Genomic DNA, 18,315 nt, shown 5'->3' with positions numbered 1-18,315 from the left:
AATTACCGCGGAAGAAAACATAGGCACCATTGATTTATTTTATATAAATACGTTTGAGATTTTGTTGGTCGATGCAAATACCATACTAGAAAGAGCATATAAAGATTGCGAATTACAATATGTAATATCTGCATTAAAAAATGGAAAAGCCTTACGGCAAAAAAAACATGGTGCATCGATCCACGTGAATTTACTTTAGAACAGGGGGGGACTAATGCATAACCATTAAGTGGTAATACCAAAAGAATTACGAAATACGATTTTACAAGAATTACATAACGGTTATTTCGGAATAGTTAAAATGAAAGGTCTAGCTCGAGGGCATTGCTGGTGGCCGAACATAAGTAACGATAAAGAAAAAATTGCAAAAGACTGCTCACAATGCCAAAGATACAAAAATAATCCGGTCAAAGCAGATATACATGTTTGGGAATCAGCAAAAGCACCGTTTTATCGTGTTCACATTGATTTTGCTGAAACATTTCTTGGAAAATATTTTTTCATTTTAGTAGATGCGTTTTCAAAGTGGCCAGAAGTCTACATCGTAAACGATATGTTAAGTGAATCGACTATTACTGTTTGTACAGAAATTGTTGGACGATTTAGAATTCATAAGATTCTAGTATGTAATAATGGTAGGACTTTTACTTCCACAACGTTCCAGAAATTTTTTAAAAGCAATAGTATTGTACATAGAAAAAAACGGCTATGTTTCACCCAGCGATGAACGGTCAAGCCGAAAGATACGTGCAAACAAAAAAATTAGCACTAAGAAAATTACAGCAGAAAGAAAAACTTAAATTAGATTTGTAATTGATTTTAGCACAATATTATCAAATGCCTCATACAATCACAGGGGCTCCACCAACATAGTTAATGTTCGGTAGAAAATAAGATGTAGGTTGGATTTAATTAAACCGAGTGAAATTACAAAAAGAGCGGAATTAAATGACAATAGAAGATACAGAGAAATTCAAGTAGGAGATAGTGTGGCGGCAAGGAAGTACCGAGAAAAACAAAATGGATTTTTTGTAAAACAGTGCGTCAAACAGGTAAATTACATTATGAAATTAAATTACATGACGGGAGAGTATGGTTGTGACACTTAAGTCAATTGTGACGTAAAGAAAATGAACAAGAGAAAGAAATTTTTCCAGAATTTTTTGTTTCGGAGAAAGAGAAGGCAATGACGCGGATAGAACCAAAAGCAATAACGAATAATCCAAACACTTCAAGGTCTTTAGAGTCAACCTCGATCATAGGCAGTAATGTCTACAGAGTCAGGAAAAGACAGTAGTCCACCTGTTAGACGAGCCAGAGGATGGGGAAAAAAAACTAAAAAAAGATACGCCGCAGCAAAAGAATGATGATTCCACAATTTACGAAGAATTCCATACACCAAGAAAAATTCGCGTAAATCCGGTAAGAGAACGGAAAGTTCCAATCCGTTTAAAAGATTACATTACACATTAAACACTACTTATCTAAAAGGAGGGTTGTCATTTCAAGTGATGTACTATAAATATATACAGCAGTATTTATATCATAAAAAGAATATTTGGAAGCAGGAACATTATTTATTCTTATATTTCTAATTAGGTATTCAAAATTTTTTCTTATTTAATGATATTGCACAACTTTCTCTTGAAATCTATTAAAATTTTTCTCTACTATTGGGATCAGAACTAAGCCCACATGCCAACTATAAATGTAAATTTACATGAGGTGATGAATTTTAGAAGCTGCGAGAGTAGGCTGTTTTCGTCTCTCTGACAGCAACGCCCTCCATGTTTCTACCCTTAAACATTGTGGCAAACATTTGAAGCTTGGAGAGTAGGCTCTTGAGTTCCGATCCCAATTGGTATTCATAATAATAAGTAAGGACGTCATTATTATTATTATGATCAAGTGAGAAAGAAAAATGTATAAACTGATTTGGTTTGGTTGAAGAGCTATTAAAATATGTATGAAAGATGAAGGATAAAAATGGAGTTTGTTTTCGCTGAAATGGATTTGTAGACTATATATCTGAAAAAGTTATTTTTGTTTAAGACTATACTTTTTATAGAAAAGAAATTTTAATATGTTTCATGAGCTGCTTATTTACATAATTATATTATTATTTCTTATAGTACATAATAAGTGTCTTGAAAATTTTCTTGGAAATACACAACAATAAAGTTTCAATAACTAAAATGAAAATAATCTTGTTGAGAAATCAGCTAGTAGCACTAAACATTACTTAGATACAGATAGCTATGGATCCATTCTATGAGCGATGCTAAGAAAGTAGTAAACAAAATTGATATTTAATATTTCTAATCGACTTTTTTATGAATACACTGTTTTTGAATTGATTATCAAGTCATGGAGTCAATACTTTCAATTTTTTTTAATTTCAGTTAGCGCCTTTTTTTTTTTTCTTGCTTCCTTGGCTTGTGCGGTTTTCGAGGTGTAACTTGTGGACTATTTTCTGAACATTCTACATCACTATGATTATCCTGAAATATTAAAAATGATTTGACATTTTTAAAATACAAGCATGATGTTGTCAAACATAAAAAGATAAAAATAACTTTATTTTAAATAGTTTAACAGTCATGGACCTACCAAAATTTTTTGAGCAAAAACAGTTTATAACGTGTTAAAAGAGTGTTAATAATCCATGTAAGATAATAATAATTTTAAATTTACTACATGTTTTATTTCTTAAGCAACTTTTTTTGCTGTTGTTTAAATATATATATGTAAAAATAATTTTTGTTCTAAACCGTTAACTGAAGACAACTTTTTTATTTCTTAAGCAACTTTTTTAGTTGTTATTTAAAAATATGTATAGTATCAATAATTTTCATGTTATAGCGTAGACTAAAGATGAATTTCAAATTGATTAATAACATTCAATTTTTACATTTTGTAGCCTGGACATTAGACGGAAAAAAGGGAGTAAGGTAGTTTTACTCACATCAATCCAAGTTTTCTGCAAAAATCGGTTTATTAACGTGTACATAACAATGTCCCAAGTTTGCTAAAAAAATTAACCATCTGCGTAATTTTTTTTATCAACAATAAAGCGAAAAAATTGTGGTTAATTACAGTTTTTTGTGATATCTCTTTAATACACAAATTGGTACGTATGGTCGATAGAACAGTTATAGAGGATTTAATTATCTACAAAATGAGACGTGCAGGAATATTTCATGTGTTATTGTTTACTCGCAAATAGCGTTCAAAGTTTAAAAAACGTTGTTTTTTGAACATTTAATAACTCAAAAATAAATTCATCTGAAAGCGTCACATTCACTCAGAAAATGTTGCTATTACTGACATAAACAAGTATACCAAATTTCAAGACGATCGCTTTTTAAATTTTTGAGTAACTAGCGATTAAATTTTTTTTCAGAGCTTAATTGCATAATGCATAAAATTTTCTGTGGTCGTCTAGTTTAGATCCTACTGATCTAGAAAATTTAAGAAACTATTTAAGTTTAACATCCTGTTTATAACTTTATTATTTTTTAAATATAGCTTCCACTTATTCATAAATGAAAAGCGGGTATTTTATTTTACAATTAAAAAAAAATTATTTCAATAAAACTATACAAGTTCAACATCTCGTTCATAACTTTATTGCTTTTGAAAATAGAGCTTTCACTTATTCATAGATAAACTAATTGGCTGAAAAACTAACTTTGGCTGCTCCTAAACACTGAAAAATTATATTCATTATTACCATTTATACCAGATTTGTTTGAAAACCTTATTTGGTGAAAAGATTGCGAAGAAAAAGAATCGAACAAATATTAAATTTTTTTGAAGAAATTAAGTATAATCTACTGTAAATAATTCAAATTTCCGGGATCTGATTTTAAACTACTACAATGTGCATGACATTTGACGTACAAAAAAAAAAGTCCTTCATGCACACAGCGTAAACTCTTGTCAAACTTGCTATAATTTTTCTCTTACGTACTTCCCTTCAAACGCTTTACTTTTGATTGCTTTGTTAAAAGCACGCGCTGTATTTCACATGGGTTCGTTTGAGTCAAATCGAATTCTAGAAACGTTGCACTGGGAAAAAGTATGTTTGGCACGCTCATGAAAACTGGCATTAGTTTATATATATGTATGTGTATACTAGTAAAGCTTCGCCCTCTTGCGCGCTCTACACATCAACCTTTAATTTTTGAATATCAGTTAAATACTTCATTTTTTCACTTTGTCTTTTGGAATTAAAAAAATACAAAGTGTCGAAATGACGTTTTTTTGAAATTTACGAAGTTAACGTAAAAGAAATTTTAAATAATGAAAAAACCAATATTCACACAATTGGAAATTTTGAAAGAAATGTGAAATTGACTCTACTTTTCAAAAGAAACCTTAATTCAGGTCATCATGACATATTAGAGTATCAAAATTTTAAAACTCACAATAATATAAATATAATAATAAGGCAATCAACAAATCAAAATGAAACAAAAAAAACAGTGATACTTTAAACTACATTTACAAAAAAATTAAAAAATTAAAAACTCATTTTGATGAAAAAGTGACATAAGTGACAGAAATGAATTATCAAAATTTTTTTCAATATTTTTGTATAATTACGATTATTACCACATAAGAGTAAGATTTAATAATAGTGAAACATATTGTCAATGAGTGGCAATATTATAAAAACTACATTCTTAGAGATGATAACTTCGAAAATGTAATATTCAGTAATAATTATTTTGATCTTATGTCACAAAGTAGAATTTTTGCCACTGTAATTGAAATTCAATGTTTTGTAGAAATGTTTTATGTGTACGTTAAAATTACAAAAGAAGGTTTAAGTAACATTACAATTTTTGGTAATCATTTGAGTCATTTGAAATTGAGTATATTATTTTCTAGTGACATTGATTCCGGCATATTTACTTAAATGACTTTTTAAAATCCAAATATAAAAAAAATTTAGGAAATTATAGATTTTATTCATCAAAAAAAAAAAAAAAAAAAAAAAAAAAAAAAAGATGAAAAAATAATTAAAAAATTATAGTAATGAAAATTGCAATCGTATCAGTTCAAAAAATAATAATGAATCCTACATAGACCCTTTTTTCTATGATAAAATGAGTTACAAATGCAATTATTGTTAAGCAATGTTCTGGGAAAAAAAACGTAAGAAATATAGTTGTCACACAAATATATAAGTCCTCTGAGTGAATATGAAAGACTAGCAGCCCCCCGTCTCGGCTTCGCCCGAGACTTAGTAAATAAAACATCGTAGTGTGTTGACATGTAATGTGAAACATTTTCAGTTAGAAATTTTACACATATTCCTGATAAATATCAGAACAAAAATCTTCTTATTAAAAACTTATTTTTTCGGAATCCATATAGTTTATTTGGTCAAAAAATAAGGTGTAAAAATTTAAAAAAATAATTATGCTGAAAAGTACCGTGCGTTCATTATGCCATAAAATAATCGGTAGCCATAAGAAGCCGTTGATTTACAGTTTCTCCCGTGTAATTCACGAAAACAGTTATTTTTTAAAGCTGATAAGATTTTAAACCCCCAAACAATTTATATTAAAAAAAAATCATATCTCACAACTTTATTACCAGAGCAACAAAGTCCTGGACCTTAAACCCTACATTTTCATTGCCATAAAAACACAAATACATTTTCTACTCATTAAAAAATCTGAAGTAGGATCTTTAAAGATTTCAGAGATTGCTGTGAGGTTACAATGAATAGCTGATCTCTCACGTAATGGACTCTTTAGTTGTCGATTTTGACGCTGCTGTTTCAATCTTGATAAATTTTCTGCGTCAGTTTCTTGACGCCTAAGTTAAATTGTATTTATTAGATACACTTAAAGTTTTTCTTCCAATTCACCCTCTTGCGACTTTTGGCATGCTTAAAATTTTTGTAACTACTAAAAGCTGTTTTCTGTCAACTTTGTAAAGTTCTAATATATTTGTTGGCAAGGTAGTTCGACGTCCAATGGCCCTAAAAAAGACCGGTGAGCTTCTTAAGTTAACTGTTTCTTAACTGCAGTTAACAGCAATTGTGACTGCCGGGATACCTCAGGGTGATCTTCTCTGAGTTGCTGTTGAAGACCCAGACTGATCCGGAGAAAAATTACAAAGTCCGAAGCTTTGGGGCTAGTTGTAGTGCTCTTTCCCAACGTCTCCCGGTATAACGTCGAAGACGTTGGTGTCTAAAGCACCTTTTTTATTTGCAGATTTAGTTGTTTTGGTGATCTTAGACGGGGAGATTGGTTAGTGATACTCGTCCAGTGGAGGCTGTCCCGTTGGCTCAAGTTTTGTTTTCTTGATAGCTGTTATAGGTTTTCCCAGCGCAGACCTTGGAGGGGATCAGTGATTCCTGGTTGAATGCTTAGAGTCGAGAGGGTAATATAGGGTCGTTGTTTACCGGGTTTTCCAGCCTTGCGAAGAACAACTCTGCAGGTGACGTCTGCCAGTGAATGGCTGACTTGGTTTAATAGTGCCTGTCTTTAGTTAATATAGTCTTTTAGTCGACGAATCGCTTCCGGAAATGGTAGTAAAAATGTATTTGTTGGCAAGGTAGTTGACACTTTGGTGGATCCTAAAAAGATGAAATTGATGGTTAAGTAGGGAACGTAAATACTTATAATGGCCCTGAAAAGCGCCAGTGGTGAAACTTCCAGGCTATTCTATATTATTATTGCTGATGATAAAGAGCTGGCTACGGGTCGCTTGATTCTTACCCTGGGAGTCTCGATGTACGGAGACTGTGATGGAGGGAGGTACGCCGCTGATTAAAGAATATCTCGTCTTCGGGTCGTTTCCAGGATAACCAACCGCTCATCGTTGGACGGGAACATGTGGGTAAGCGCGTTGAGGACGCGACGACCAAGAAGGTAGCCCTTGTGGCCACCCGTGCCTCTCAGAGCTATTTTCCCTGGCTTACATTTATAGTCAAAAATTCTTTAACTGCACCAGGTGGGATGGTGAGACTGCCACGCAACTCTGAGTTGGTGCAGATTGTGCTCTAGCTAGATATGTCTCCTGGTATTGTGCCAGAGACGTCATCGGTTGGAATTAATTTTTTTTTTTCGCACTCGTTGAGATTCAGGGTAAATGGACACCTAGGTCCCTTCACCCTTACAGAAGAGTGTCGTCGGTAACCGGGATACTCAGCTGCAAGACTATCATCAGCATGCCCTGTACAGTTCGTGAAACTACCAGAGTACAACAGCATGGATATCGAGACGCTCCGGCTTGTTATAACCACACTTATTTAATTCTGTTGCAGGTAGCCTCGATTTTATGTCGACGCCACCTAGCGGATTTTACTGAACTAAAGTGAAAAGCTGGCATATTTTTGCAAAACTTTGAGCTCATTTATTGCTATTGTTAATAAATTTTTTAAGATAAAAACTATACTAAAACCATCTAGTAAGTATCATGAATCAGTGTGCAAAATTTCAGCAAAATCGGTACAGTAGTTTTTGCGGTTAGCGATTACAACGGTTTTAGCGAATTTGCTATGTATATTAGTAAGAAAACTAAAAACTTAACATTGTTAACACTCTTAGAGTACTAATCCAATATCACAAAAATATTTTTGAATTTGTATATTCTATAAGTAATGAGATAGAACAAAAAAGTAAATCTATTTATAAAATTCAAGAATAAATTTGTCATGTTAAGTCTTACACTTTTCAATTAGATGAGAGAAAAATAACTAAATATGGTTAATTATGTCCATATGACGATTAAGTAGCAATTAAATAAGGATTCAATTCAAGTGAAAAAATAACCTGATTATAAATCACATAAAAATCCTGACTTTTATTACGAAAAAAATTCCTATAGCTAAAAACTATAAATATTTAAATAAAATTGCTAATTTACAAAAAAATTCATAATTATAAAATGGTTTTCAAATAAAAGTGAAAAAACATATCTACAATATATCATTAACTGACGAATGTGGAGCAATCATTGTTTGAGACTCAGGATTACTAAAAAATTTTAATCTATGTATCTATTCTCAGGATTTAACAAAAAACCATCCGAAGGAAGCATATCTAAATAAACTCTCCCATTTTGTTGATCCAATGGTATTTCCATTGATGTTTCCATCAGATGATTTAGGATAGAGGACTAATTACTCCAAACATTGTTGTTATAGTAATAATAATAATAATAGTAATAATAATAATAATAATAATAATAATAATAATAATAATAATAGTAGTAATTATAATAACAATAACAACTATATTGCAATATTATTTATCTAGATTATCGTACAGACGAAGTATACAAAATTTTAGTCCTTTACTATATGCTGGCAGATTAACTCAACATTTTTTTTACATGCATGACTTCTGATTGAACAAAATAGACTAAACTATTCTAGAAATATAAAAAAAAAATTTTATAATTGAATGCAATGAAGGTTTATTAGATGCATTAAAAAATAGCGCGTCAAATATATTAGAAAATTTTGAAAATAAAGAGAAAATTGGAGACATACATATATTGCCATCGATGTACGTTAGAGGACCACTTTATATGCAATAACATTATCAACATGCTATGGATATCATAAGAAAATTCGGTAGACAAGATTTATTTATAACAGTAACGTGCAATCCGAAATGGAAAAAATTGAAAATAGTTCTAGCTAACTTTCCAAAAAAAAAACAGTGCCAAACTATATACTAAATATAACAGTTCGGTTATTCCACACAAAATTACAATCAATTTTAGACGATGTAACGCGTAACAACCTTTTTGATAATGTATAAGTTTATGTTTACACAATAGAGTTCCAAAAACATGGACTACACCGCATGCCCATTTACTTATAACATTCATTACATTCTGATGATAACATAAATACTTCCGAGTATAAAAATAATATAATATCAGCTAAGATTATTTCAAGTAACAAAAACCTTACAAAATGAATTATTTAATATATGCTACGTGTTTAATACATACTCAACATTGTAATTGATTAACTTCTTGAGAATTAAAAAAAAAACCAGCGCTTCATAGCACCCCACAAAATATTGATGATACTGACATCGTATAAATGCCAAATTGACGCCAAATTTTATCCGTATGATGTCTTTCAGTTATTAGTTGTCCAAATGTTTTCTTCAGACAACTAATAAATAAAAGACGTCTTGGTAATGGAATTTGGCATCAATTTGGCATCTATTCGATGTTAGTCATGATCATTGTTTTGTGGGACTGCCTCAAAGGTGGTGTAGAAATGTGGTAACAAATATATATAGATAAAAAGTTATTAAGAGAGTGGTGGAAAGTGGCTTAAGAGGGCTAGAACAAATACTGGAGCGTTCCTAAGACAATGTATTAGGAAATTATAAGGGGACTTAGGAGCTTTCTTGAAACTGAAAGGAGTGCTGGAAGGAGAGGTGCAAAAAGTAATCTAACTAAAAATGACATGAAAACCGATATAAGTTTACCTTAGAGATGTGGCTGAAGGGTGGCACGAGGGAGATCCATTAGTTTGTATTGGGTTATAATGGTAATAGGTTATAAAATTGGGAGGGGGCCGAGGGAAACTAAACAAAAATTCAACTCAATTAAAATTAGGTAAAAATGTATACAATTTTATCTTATTTAGAAGGGTGGCTAGAGGGGGAGGTGGAGGAGGGCTCATCAAAATCAAGCCAGGGGCGGATTGGATGTAGCTAACGAAAAATTTAACCCAATAACAATATCGTAAAAACTGTTTAAATTCTACCTCATTTAGAGGGGGGTCTAAGGGGGGCTGAGAATGATTCAAAAAGGGGTGGAGGAGGGGCTGTGGGGAAGGACCCTCCAAAATCACTTTATAATATAGTAAGATATATTGTCTTATGCTGGCACAGCATGCTTCCGTATACAGTGAGGGGCTATTATTTTTACATTTTGGAATTCATATTAATATTTGCATTTTGCTAAGCTAGTTACAGTGAACAGGTCAAGTTAATCGTAACGGCATTTGTAACAGCAAGTATTCAAGGAAATACTTGAAGCTGAAGACTCATGATCATTTAAAAGTTAAGTTTGAGAACAAGTACGTTGAAAAATATTCGTAAATACTTTAAAATTTCCTGTTGTGGTTTGAAGCTGTATTTTTTTTACATCAAGCAATCTATTAAGAGTAAAATTATTAACATTTAAGAAATCGTAACATGAATTTTTGATGTGATTAATATTCTCTCAACTAATGTCAGTGCCAGAGTGGGGAGAGCAGCGGACTAGTGCAGTGGTACCGAGAACGTGGCTCTGCAGTTACCGAACGAGTCACTTCAAAATTAGTCGAACTTAAAAAATTATGATCATTTTGGCTTCTCTCATACCTAAAAAAAATTCTTATGTACACAATTAGGGGTAGTTCAACAAGATAAAACGAATTCTTATAATTATTTTGATGAAAAAAAAAAAAAATTATTTGTCATCGTAACATGGCATTAAAGTTATTGTCAATTTTTTGTACTCTTTGGAACACTGCATAGTCGTATTCATTAGTTTGAAAAAATCATCCGATTAAGGAATTCTTTAAACAAACATATATTAGACTGGACTGGCATTTAATACAAAACATTATTTATGAAAAAAGCATACATAAGCATGTAATATACCTACGTATATTTAGGTGTTTTTGATGGATTTTGTGTGATCCTTTGTAATCCTATGATAAACTACGGGTACATGGAAAATATAGAAAGCTGCAACATTTGCTATACAAATGCTCCAACTGATACGATGCTAAATGTATTAATATTGCTGGTATACCTCTAAGAGTTATACTTGATTTCTGATAATTTATCTTATAATACATAAAACTATCAAATAATTTTAGTCAAAGGTTTATTTGTTTCATAAAATAGACTTAAACTTTCTAGATAAAAGTAAAATTTTCCATATCTTGAAAATATTTTGTACTGTATACATATTTATTTAAAAAAAAAAGTTTTAACTAATAGAAACATATTTTTTACTCAGAAGGCATGTACAAAGATGTATCAACAAGGGGCGCTGTTTGGGATTTTCACAAAATTAGGATTTACGATATGTGTTAGAATAAATATGCAGTGAGTTTACATAGTAAGCAACATCAGGAAAATAAGGAAAAATTTAGTCTTTTCTTGCTTTATTTTGACTCACAACATTTTTTATCAAGACACCTCACCACGCACTTATACTTAAGTATTTTACTTTTACAATATAGTTTTGAATACTTATTTTGATCTGTTTTTTCATGCCACCCAAGAGGTAGATAAATGAACTTAATACATACAAATAGTTAAGAACTATTGCATTCTTTTCAACTGAGTGTGAGATCATAAATCAATTTAAATCAAATATATTTAAGTTTATTAGTGAGTATTAAATTCTTAGAAGTTAAACTTTTCTTGTTGTTACTCATGGTAAACAGTGAATAAAATTTTGCTCACTACCTACGAGACTAATAGATGGACTTTCTACGTAGGGAAACGTAGGCCGAACTGGGTAATGTAAAAGTTTTTTGATGTTTACTGATCATTTTTTTCCAAATATCTAATAAAAAATGGTTTTAGTCGAGAGAGAGTCAACTTAAAAATAATGTGATTTATAAATAATAATGAACTTTTGATTTGAAAAAAACTAGTAGTTTTATCGTCAATAACTTCTGTGTTAATAGCTCAAAAAACCTATTGCGCCCTACGTGTGGGACAGGGGGATCCATGCTAATTAAATAGGGTGTAAATTATTTTCAATTGCATTGCAAGAACTTTAAATACCTATTGTAAGGGATTACTTAAAGCATTAAGAGATTTCAGACTATTTAGAGAGACTTAAAAGTAAAAATGAGTTTTTTGCTCAAAAAATTATTTTCTTTTGTTTAGCATTAAATACTGGGCTGTTATCATTAGATGTAATGTCGTTAAACAAGATTATTTACTTTTTTGTAGGGTTTAAATAAATATATTTATTGTTAATAGTTTCAAAGAGTCATGATTATAAATGCATTACCTTAAAAGTCGAAAAACTATAATATTTATGAAAATATAATTTAAACAACATACCTTTCTAAAAACAAAATTTTCATTACCTGTATTTTTGGTGACACGCTAAATAAAAAAAAAAAAATGGCTACATTAGGAGATCAGAAGTATGTGTTAGTCAGATTAAGAAAACCTATTCCGCCTTACAGCGCTTCCCATGTGATTTACCTGTGCAGGAGTCAGTAAATTTATAGTTTGAAACTGAAGAATTTTTTTTAATTTATCATTGTTGATAGATTGTATCCTTTTTATTAGAATTATTATTATTATTTTTTTTTTTTTTTTGAGAAATGATTCATAACTCAATTGCGCTTTAATATCACATAATTTACGAGAAATAGCTAGTACCCATTTTCTCTACAAATTTATTTTGCTGAACCTCCCCCTACAAATACTTTACAGTTATTGCATTTATATTACCAAAGTTAGGATCATAAGTCAATTTATATTGACTTTATTTTAATTTATATGTGAGTGCAAAGTTCTTGGTACACTGAGCTTTTTTTTATAATTATGTGTGATAAAATATGCAAAACCAAGCGTGAGGAGTCTCGGGTCACCTGACAGACATGAAGCTGCCTTATATCTGTGACAGCGAAACATCACTTGACATTAATTGTATCAATAATGTCTGTAGATACACACATGCGTACATACATGCCAAAGCATACACACGCGCTCACACCCACCCATCTACACACTCATACACACACATATTTCTAAGGCAAATATCCAACAATTTATTGTCAAATATGTAAGTATACATTGTTTGCAGAAAAAAAGTAAACAATAATAATAAAATTTTTAAAAGTACAGCTGATAGGAGATATACGTAGAGAATCAGTATAACAGACGTTCAGTAAGGTAAATGTCCTTATTATGACCACAAATTTCATCATACTTGTATCTTTAATTTTTTTTTCTCAATTGTGAGCTTTGATGGTATATATATTTTCTTTTTTACTGGTGCGCTATAAATTTACTATTATCATTGTAATTTTTAAATATGGTCCTAAATTGTTGAATTACTTTGTTTATAAAATGATTATAAGACCAGAATATACATAATTATAAAAAATTGTACCTACTGTTTTGGAATTATGTTCCTACTTATGAAACTTTTTTAAAAACGTAAATTTAGTATAATATTTTAAGACAATTCAAGTTTTTTTACTTGTACAACACTATTGTATTTAACAAAAATAATTTTAACGTTTTACTGTTCATTAGAATTGTATATATTACTCGTTGAATTTTGGTACCGTAATATGAACAGATAATAAATACAGATACCTAAAGATAGGTTACGTTCGACTTTGTTTCTGTTAATGGAATTATCTTAAAAATAAGTCATTTATCGTATGTATAATGAAACTTTTCTTGTGAATTCATAAGGATAAATAAAATATACAACCAACACAATTTTTTTATCAAATATGTTGCATAACAAATATATGAATTTTTATGTTCCATGAACAGGGAAATTCAACTTATGTGCAGTGAAGAGCAACCGCTGTATGTATATATAGCAGTATAGCTGAGCCTAGCTCAGACAGAGCAATAGCTGCAGTAGCTGCACTGTTGCTGCATGCATATATTATGTACATGTATGTACGCGTCGGCTGAATTATAAATGTAAGTGTATCAAATATATAGTATAGAGGCTAGCTTGGCGAACTACTCACCAGTCAGGAGCAGCAGCACTGTACTGTATATGTATAGGTACAACTCACAGCCACTGTAGGTAGGAGAGAGAGACCAAGTGACCATGTCGCAAAATTATGTCAGTTTTAGAAAAGTCGATCCCCAGGCCGAGATCCCGAACGTCCCATAAAAAGCTTTGCTTCAAAAATTCTATTTTTTATATGTTTTGTTCCATTGTAGCCAGCCAGCTAGTTATACGCATACAACCACCCCAAGCACAAAGCTAGAGAAAGCTTTACAGCTCAAGCCAAGCGTGCCCCGACGCTAAAACCCAAAGTGCCCCACAAAGCTATTAAGTTTTTCCTAATACTACTAGCTTACTTTTGACGAGAAACTGTAATGCCCCCAAAGAGCCATTGCAAGGCCACCGAAAAGTTACTATCTGAATGCTGGAGTCACTAATTACTACTTGGTTCGTTCGAGGATGGCGTGAAGTGCACCTTGCGACCTATTCACCACTAGCCTCGTGTAGCGTAGCCACTAACACCCGGCTTTAGGAAGCCACTAACTCGGACTGAGGGACACGAAAACGCGTTGCCCCCACTGTCTCGCGTACCTTGCGTACACTACAGCCACTGTACAAACCAGCGAACAGTACTCACCGCTGTCCTTTTTTACCCTGAGTAATCCTGGTCCAGGACATCAGCTCCAGCCTTAGTTTTCTTGCAAGCCACACAGCCATTCGATCACACCTAGCCAGAGAAGATTTTGCAGTTTTCTTTCCGATCAGTAAAATCCTCGGCAAAAACTCTGACAAACTGCTTGTCCCACAACAAACGCGTAAAACAATGCACAGAATTTCCAATAGCCTAAGCCACGGAAAATTCAAGAGTGGAGGCACTGTCACGAGCAACACACCCACCACCAAGCAACATGCCACACCTCTCATGCTCATAAAGCGCACGCACATGACTCATGGCCTGAGTGGCATTGCCCGAATGTGCCGAGCAGACACACAGGCACGTACACTTTATAGACCAACCGATAAATTTCTGAATTTAAAAATTGTTAGAGAAGAAAGCGTTTTTGACAGTTTGTGTAATTTGACCTGCTAATTACAATCAAAATAGTTAAAATATTTTTTTTAATGGTAGGTCAATGTTAAAATCACTTATAAATTTTATTTTGTTCATGTCTCAGTAATGGTAATAGCTATAGTGAAAATAAAGATACCAACAGGTAGAGTGGAAAACTTTGATTTGGATTATTTAAATTGCTTAAACAAGCACAAAATTCTGTTTAAAAAATTGTAAAAAAGATTTTGTACTCAACTTGTAAGAGTAAGTGAGACAGAGAGAGGGAATTCCCTGTAAGCAGCAGTGTCCCATACTATTCTACCGACACTATCAGCAAAGGAGAGTGATCACCAGAGATATGTAAGTGTTTACACGTATGGCTGCTGCACACACGGCAACATAGCTTATCTAATACCGGTAAAGCACCGGCTCACTTAATCCACTGCCATACCATTTAATGCTTGTTTGCGTGTACAGAATTTTCAGACGATCGGCTCAAACGTTTTTAAAGTACCTACAAAAAATTTGTAATGGAAACTGTTTTTAGAACTAAGTTCTTTATATCGCGTTACTCGGGGGGCTGGAAATTTAAAACCGACAGATTTTTTTTTTTGAATCGAATTCCTCTTAAGCTTCCCCCCTTACCTCGTCTTCCTCACCAACTCTTTTCTATACAATTCCCCTCTCCCCACTAAGTATATATGTATATCACCCAACCGTCCTATACTTTTCTGTTTCTACACACCTTTACCCACCGTTCCCTTTCACATTCCAAAGCACTGAATTTTTAAACAAATTTTAATTTTTTTTTCCCAGAATAATTTTTAATTCACTTTGAATTTTTTCCCTTTACAATTCTAAAAAAAAAAAAAAAAAACATTTTCTAATAAAGAGATTTAAACCATCGACCTCCTACATACGAGTCCAGTACCTTACCCACTCTGCTACGAGTGCTGCCGACTATAGGAACTTGGTTTCTTGTACTTATGGTGTGGTTCGTAACTATAATGTTTTATTTTTATGTGTATTCACTGATAATACATTTAATTGTGTATTTGTTTTCTAAATAATACATCTTGAAAAAAAAAAAAAAAAAAAAAAAAAAAAAATTTAAATAAACATGTAGAATAGAGTTGAAGAACGTATCAACTGAAGAACGTATCAATGGTTTTTAAAGGCACTTATTTCAAATTCGACAAACAAATTATGTTACATTATCACATTATTATATAAATAAAGTAATTAATTAAATCAATTATAAATGAATTATGTAAAATCATTATATTAATATATTTTGAGTTTCATATCAGTTTAATGGTTTTTAAGGGCACTTATTTTGAATTTGATAAACAAATGATAGCACAATGTCATTGAGTAATTATATATAAATAAAACAAAAATTGCATTAATAAGCTATAAAATCGCAAACAAATAAGTGAAAAAAAAAATTTTTTTTTAAATTAATGAAATGAAGTATGAAAATGAAATGAAATAAAATTACAAAATACATGAATAAATACAATGGAATGAAAAAAAATAAAATAAAAAAGAAAATGAAAAAAAAAGATTAAATATGAAAATAAAAAAAGAAGTTAAATAAAGGAAATACAAAAAAATAAAAAAAAAAATGTAATAAAATAAAATATGAAAAAAAATAAAACAAGAAATGAAAAAAAAAAAAAAAAAAACAAGAAAAAAAGAAAAAAATAAAACAAGAAAAAAAAAAAAAGGAAAAAATTATAAAGGAAATTAAAACAACAAACCAGGGGGTATTAATGGGTCATGGGACCCACGGTAAGAACGAAGTTCTTTAAACATGATATGAGTATAGACACAATTTCTCAGGTAACAAGGGGTTCGCCAGACACACAGGAAGAACGAATCTCTGTAAACGTTAGTACTGCATTCATGTTGTTTACTAAAACAAAAACTGGAAAAACGAATGAAAAAAGAAACAATAAGTAGTTTAGTACTCACGATGGTTGAACTTCATGAGAACCTCGTGCATAAATACAGTACTCACGAAGTTCAACCATCGTGAGTACTAAACTACTTATTGTTTTTTTTTTTCATTCGTTTTTCCAGTTTTTGTTTTAGTAAACAACATGAATGCAGTACTAACGTTTACAGAGATTCGTTCTTCCTGTGTGTCTGGCGAACCCCTTGTTACCTGAGAAATTGTGTCTATACTCATCTCATGTTTAAAGAACTTCGTTCTTACCGTGGGTCCCATGACCCATTAATACCCCCTGGTTTGTTGTTTTAATTTCCTTTATAATTTTTTTCTTTTTTTTTTTTTTTCATTTCTTGTTTAATTTTTTTCTTTGTTTCTTGTTTTTATTATGTATGGATTTTTATATGTTTTTAATAATTTTCTGTTTATTAAGAATAAGCTCTATATAAATTTTTTAAAATGAAAATTTATTTTTTTAATCATTTACTGTTTATATTCATTATATATTACTTTGAAAATTTTGCATCAGATGAAGTTTGAATTGACAAAAGTATCGTTTTATGAAAAAAAACTTATGAAAAGTAACTAAAAATAAAAGCATTTTTGAACGGCTAAAACTGGAATATTTATATAAAATTTTAAAAGATGAAAAAGTTGATGTATTCAAGAATTTTGAATACTATGTAATTAACATTACGTACATATAAAATTTCCATGATACAACAAATTATTACGCACACAAGAACTGTTATTTTGTTTTTTTACCATCAAAACTATAGATTTCAGCAAGATCCAGTTAAATTTGTATGTATTTATGGAACTTTCATAAATTTTCAGTATTTTTTCCTTTGCACTACCCTGTAAACGATCTCTACTCGCCGTTGGCTGGCCCCGCGGGTGTGATTTCGATGCCGGTAAAACTCGATGCTTGTTTCATCCTGTAAATATTAAAAACACTACTATGAAAAAAAGGTTACAACAATTCCAATATTTTGTACAGACATCATGTGTTTGTCACACAAATCATAGTAAAAAATGTGCCCTTGCAAGAGAGTTGGCTTAGTATGTAGTAGTATCTGCAAAAATTGCAATGGGGATACTTGTGACAACGCCGCTGTCTCCAAGTAGGTTGACAACTCAATCAACGAGCTGAACCATCAAGAGAATAATGCCACATACCTTAAAAACGCTAATGAATTAGATGAAACAGCAGATAACGAAGATGATAATACTGATGAATTGATAATTTTAAAGACGACAGGGTTTTAAACTTTACTGAAGAGTTCAGTCTATACGAGTTCACGGAAGCAAACTTGGAATTGTAATCGGAGGATTTAGAAAATAGTCTCAAAAATGTGGCAACTTCTCAATTTATTGTCCTTTATTTTCATCAGTAGAATTGTCAATTATGTTCTCTATTTTTAATTTATTACAGATTTCCGTGCATGGGCACACAATTTATTGAGAAGTGGTGAGGAAGAAAAAAACTACAAAATGCTTAAAGTATCGAGCAACGTGAAGTTATTATTAGGTTCCTTACTAGCGTTCTACGTATTGTTTGCAAAAAAATTTATAATTCATTTATTTTCTA

General features: G+C 31.3%; 1 protein-coding gene across 1 annotated transcript in view; it reads right to left on the bottom strand.

Moving 5' to 3' along the window:
* Positions 1-2,103: 2,103 nt before the first annotated feature.
* Positions 2,104-18,315, bottom strand: part of LOC149373395 (uncharacterized) — a 117,559-nt gene continuing 101,347 nt past the window's right edge. Inside the window, exon 3 of the mRNA XM_089597240.1 lies at positions 2,104-2,501. Coding sequence (XP_089453366.1) covers positions 2,403-2,501 — 99 coding nt within the window. The 3' untranslated portion in view covers positions 2,104-2,402. The remainder of the gene's footprint in view (positions 2,502-18,315) is intronic.

The sequence above is a fragment of the Copidosoma floridanum genome, unplaced genomic scaffold (assembly GCF_036245765.1).
Source record: "Copidosoma floridanum isolate Cflo_tuat_1 unplaced genomic scaffold, Cflo_Japanese_pri ptg000031l, whole genome shotgun sequence".
In the NCBI taxonomy this organism is placed as follows: domain Eukaryota; kingdom Metazoa; phylum Arthropoda; class Insecta; order Hymenoptera; family Encyrtidae; genus Copidosoma; species Copidosoma floridanum.
The sequence above is the reverse complement of the archived record's forward strand: the minus strand, read 5'-3'. Positions and strand labels throughout refer to the sequence as shown.